At 42.0% G+C, this 1,764-nt stretch overlaps 1 protein-coding gene across 1 annotated transcript; it reads left to right on the top strand.

Annotated features, from left to right (window-relative positions):
- The first annotated feature begins 488 nt into the window (after positions 1-488).
- On the top strand, positions 489-1,418 carry LOC119052946 (olfactory receptor 2A2). The gene has a single exon (XM_037150352.2). The coding sequence runs from the start codon at positions 489-491 to the stop codon at positions 1,416-1,418; it is 930 nt and encodes a 309-aa protein (XP_037006247.2).
- The last annotated feature ends 346 nt before the right edge of the window (positions 1,419-1,764 follow it).

Raw genomic sequence — 1,764 nt, 5'->3', positions numbered from 1 at the left:
GGAGTAGAGAGAGAATATTATAGATTAAAGGATCAGGTCAATATCAAATTGCCTAATTTTGATAATTGTGTTTAGATTACTGAATGTCTTTGCTTTTGGTGGAAAAAAAGAAATTTAAGTGTAAATGGGTATCATGTCTATCTATACTTTAATTTCAAGTGCTTCAGAAAAACTAATACTCATACATAATAATACTGAGAAAAAGAATTATAAGGCAAATATGAAATAAATATTAAAATTTGTTAAATCTGGGCATATGGTTATACTGGAGTTCTTTGCATAATTCTTGACTGTTTTCTATAAGTTTAAATTTATTTCATAGGAAAGTTACAAACAGGTAACCAGTTTGGGGGAGAAGGGGAAGCTTTCAAGGAGTGACAAGGATACAACCTTTCTCTGAGTTCACGTTGAGATTAACTCCACTTTGTATTAATTCTCTAGCCCTGAACTTTATCACAATTCAGTTCTTGACCAGGTACCTGTGAGGAATGAAAGGGAACCAGTCATGGGTCACAGAGTTTGTGCTACTGGGATTCCAGCTCAGTGCAGAGACAGAAGTTCTCCTCTTCTGGGTCTTCTCTCTATTCTACACCTTCAGTTTGTTGGCAAATGGCATGATCTTTGCACTCATCTGTCTGGACCCGAGATTACAAACCCCGATGTACTTCTTCCTCTCCCACCTGGCCATCATTGACGTGTTTTATGCATCCACCAATGTCCCCAAGATGCTAGCAAACTTAGTGACCCATGATAAAGCCATCACCTTTGTCCCATGCATCATGCAGACATTTTTGTGTCTAGCATTTGGTCACGCAGAGTGTCTGATTTTAGTGGCAATGTCCTACGATCGGTATGTGGCCATCTGCCACCCTCTCCAGTACACAGTCATCATGAGCTGGAGTGTGACCACGGTCCTCACCACCATGTCCTGGTTGTGCGGATTCATCCTGCCTCTGATAAATGTGCTTCTCCTTCTAAGGCTGCCATTCTGTGGGCCTCAGGAAGTCAACCACTTCTTCTGTGAGCTGTTGTCTGTCCTCAAACTGGCCTGTGCTGACACCTGGCTCAACAAAGTGGTCATCTTCGCTGATTGTGTTTTTGTCTTAGTCGGGCCCCTCTGCTTGGTGCTGGTCTCCTATATACACATCCTCTGGGCCATCCTGAGGATCCAGTCTGGGGAGGGCCGCAAGAAGGCCTTCTCCACCTGCTCCTCCCACCTCTGTGTGGTCGGGTTCTTCTTTGGCATAGCCATGGTGGTTTATATGGTCCCTGACTCCAGTCAACGAGAGGAGAAGGAGAAAATTCTGTCCCTGTTTCACAGTCTCTTTAACCCACTGCTGAATCCCCTCATCTACAGCCTGAGGAATGCTCAGGTGAAGGACGCCTTTTGTAGGGCGCTACAGGTGAGGTCCAGGTGAAGTGAAAACTCAGAACATTCTCCCAATTAGCAGTTTCATATACAAGCAGTAATTATTCAAGTTCTAGGTCTGAAAACAGGGTAAACTTCCATGGAAGAGCTTAGCTTTTAAAGTTAAAATGGGACAACTGAATTATTAGAATTTTAATCTTTCTTTTAAAAAATAGTGATTCTCATTTTTCTCAAGCCAGGAATATTACACAGACAGAAATTAAATGTGAGAAAATTATATCAACATACTTCTCTGGCTTATGTACTTAGATATTTGACTTCATACCACCTTGTGGTAGTTGGAAACAGCCCAGTAAAAGTAATGCCCATGGAATTCCTTCCGAAGTGGACTGAAA

This window comes from Artibeus jamaicensis, unplaced genomic scaffold (genome assembly GCF_021234435.1).
Source record: "Artibeus jamaicensis isolate MK-2021 breed Jamaican fruit bat unplaced genomic scaffold, CSHL_Jam_final scaffold_2172, whole genome shotgun sequence".
Classification (NCBI taxonomy): domain Eukaryota; kingdom Metazoa; phylum Chordata; class Mammalia; order Chiroptera; family Phyllostomidae; genus Artibeus; species Artibeus jamaicensis.
This window is presented reverse-complemented; position numbering and strand designations above follow the sequence as displayed.